Source organism: Triticum dicoccoides, unplaced genomic scaffold (genome assembly GCF_002162155.2).
Source record: "Triticum dicoccoides isolate Atlit2015 ecotype Zavitan unplaced genomic scaffold, WEW_v2.0 scaffold2961, whole genome shotgun sequence".
NCBI lineage: Eukaryota > Viridiplantae > Streptophyta > Magnoliopsida > Poales > Poaceae > Triticum > Triticum dicoccoides.
Genome location: NW_021261160.1, coordinates 7,082 through 9,746, shown reverse-complemented (window position 1 = coordinate 9,746; position 2,665 = coordinate 7,082). Strand labels below are relative to the sequence as shown.

The 2,665-nt window shown below is 53.2% G+C and overlaps 1 protein-coding gene across 1 annotated transcript; it reads left to right on the top strand.

The window, feature by feature from the left end:
* The first annotated feature begins 1,033 nt into the window (after window positions 1–1,033).
* On the top strand, window positions 1,034–1,911 carry LOC119345794. Its single transcript, XM_037615679.1, has one exon. It carries the CDS (start codon window positions 1,096–1,098, stop codon window positions 1,807–1,809), a length of 714 nt encoding a protein of 237 aa, XP_037471576.1. The 5' UTR covers window positions 1,034–1,095; the 3' UTR covers window positions 1,810–1,911.
* The last annotated feature ends 754 nt before the right edge of the window (window positions 1,912–2,665 follow it).

The following is a 2,665-nucleotide window of genomic DNA, read 5'->3' as shown; positions in this document are numbered from 1 at the left end:
CGCACGCACGTCCGGGCAGCCGAACTCCCACCCCCGGGAGTAAGGCCGCCGGCGGAGCGTGGCGGCGTGGGGCGAGCCGGAGCGGGCGGGGGAACGCGGTCACGGCACTCGACCGGCCGGCCCGCGGCGCGGTCGGCGTCCTCCGCCTAGTCCGCCCAAACCACCCGCCCGGGAGGTTCAGGGGACGGGAGGGGAGAGGCCGGCGGGGAGGAGGGAGCAGCGGGGGAGGCGGAGGCCACAGCGGAAGGGGCCGCCGGCGGCAAGGGGGGCTCGGCCGGGGAGGCGGCCAGCGGGGCGGCGAAGGGGCCCGAGTCGCCAGAGCCCGCGCCTTCCATCGCTGTCCGCAATTCCTTTCGACCATAACTTTTCAAACATTCCGTTACATTCTTATTAAGTATTACATTTCTTGTTTATGCTTAGCATGCATGATGCATCCCAAGTAAGTTTCACTCACACGATAATCTCAGACAGCCAGATGAAATTTAATATTAAAAGGACAATCAGTGTGCACTTACATGGTTGTCCTGGTTGTACGTGGATAGCTGAAACACGCCAGTGCTGCCGCACAAGCAGAAGACCTCATCCTAATGTTGAAAAATTAGCGGACAACCAGATGAATTATTCCTCTCAGCAACAGAAAAACTGCATTTTATTTCCTTGGCCAGTACTACTTCATTATCAATATACCGAGATCCGAAATCAAACGAAGCACCCGTGCAGTGTACTGTGTTATCAATAACCAAGACATGCCAGGCATATATGCTTACTCATTGATGTTTGCCACGCTAACCAAAAGCAGGTACTCTCCTATGGAGGTTAGCAGATGAGAATCTTGCTGTCGGCTGCTCTGTTCATCGTGTCATTGCTGTTGCCTCTCTGATATACTCCCTCCGTTCCGAATTACTTGTCTTGGATTTATCTAGATACGGATGTATCTAGATACATCCGTATCTAGATAAATCCAAGACAAGTAATTCGGAACGGAGGGAGTATATGTACAGGGAGAACCCCAAGACTTCAGCACCAACACACTGCCTACCATTCTCTTCCATTTCTATACAGAAGAAAACAGCAACAAAGCTTCAATCTCCAAGCATGGCTTACCATCTACGATCGGCAAGCACGCCTTCGAGCCCTCGCTCAAACAGAGCGGAAGCCGAGGAGCAGTTCCAGAGCCTGAGCACAACCATCTCTTCGCCCTCGGCGACCATCGATACGATGTGTGATGGCTTGAGGAGGCTCGGTGACATCTACAGCTCCATCGAGAAGATGATGTGCACACCAAGCAGCCAAGTCAGCCTTTGCCAGAGCCTTCAAAGGGCGGCAGTAGAGGCGGAGCTTGGACGGTCCCTCGTCGTGCTCGACCTCTGCAACGGCATGCGGGAGAGCTTCATGGAATTGAAGATGACTGTCCAAGAGCTCCTTTTAGTTCACAAAAGAGGAGAGGATGTGTCTTCTCAAGTCAAGACATATGTCAGGCTAGCAAACAAGGTGCAAAAACAGTTCAAGAAGATCACCAAGAAGACTGCTTCCGACAAGAACGACTGTAGGGTGGTGATGCTACTGGCTGAAGCGAGAGAGATCACCATTTCGCTGCTCGAATCCACATGGTCAATCTTGTCGAAGCAAGTTGAGATGCCCAAGTGGTCTCTTGCCTCCAAAACATTCCACAGGACCAAAGTTGTGTGTGAAGAGGAGCAATTGCAGGCATTGGAGCACAGTATTGGAGATCTTGAGAGCGGAGTGGAACTTCTGTACAGGAGATTGATCCAGAATAGAGTTTCTCTTCTGAATGTTCTTAGCTTGTAGATACCCTGAGCTCTAGTTCCCTGCAGCTGGCATCCACCTTTTAAAGGATTAGTCAGTCATGAGAACAATTTTGCATTGTGTATACTTGTGGATATGTATAGGAAGTTCACTGAACCGAAAAGCAAAGAAAACAATTTTGTCAATTTCATTTCCCTGATTTTTTTTTCATTTCTGCTAAACTCAAATATCATTCACATGGTTAGGTAGCTTGATACAACTATTTACCGAAAAAGGGTTTCCCCCGCTTTGTATTCCAAAGCAACGAACACCATACACATAGCATTGCCGGGGCGAGCAGCACAACAAGCCCAAAAGAAAAGTAGAAAAGAATGCCAACAACGGCAGTTCGACAAAGCATGGATGAACCGCCACCGCTGCGCCCTCCAGAGACACACCACCATCGCTCGAGGCTCCGATCTGCCGCGTACCAAGCGGCACCTTCAAGAAGGAATGCGGCGCCGACGACGCTGCCGCCCGGACGAGTCCTAGGGTTTCCCCCGGTATGCGGAGGGAAGTGGAGGATGGCTACCACCGACACCCTCCAAGAAGGAAAGGTGGCACCCGTCGGTCTCACCGCATCGGAGCCGGCCAAACCGGCAAGGGTTTCTCCCGCACACCAACCCCACCGCCCAACCGGAGCCGACCAGCCAAACCACCGCCCAACACCATGCGCCATCGCGGATGCGCCGCCACCCAAGCTGTCTCACTACGAGCACCAACACGAGGCCAAGAAGGCCGGAGAGAAGAGCCAAGCGACAGGAGCAGCAACACCAAGGCCGAGCGGGAGGGAACCACCTCCTCCGCCGTTGTGCGAGAAGCCCATGCCTCCGGCACATTCGCGGTTGCCGTCCGGACA

What these genes read in the sequence shown, in the direction of transcription:
- LOC119345794 (XM_037615679.1), top strand. Translation starts at nt 1,096, where the DNA reads ATGGCTTACCATCTACGATCGGCAAGCACGCCTTCGAGCCCTCGCTCA.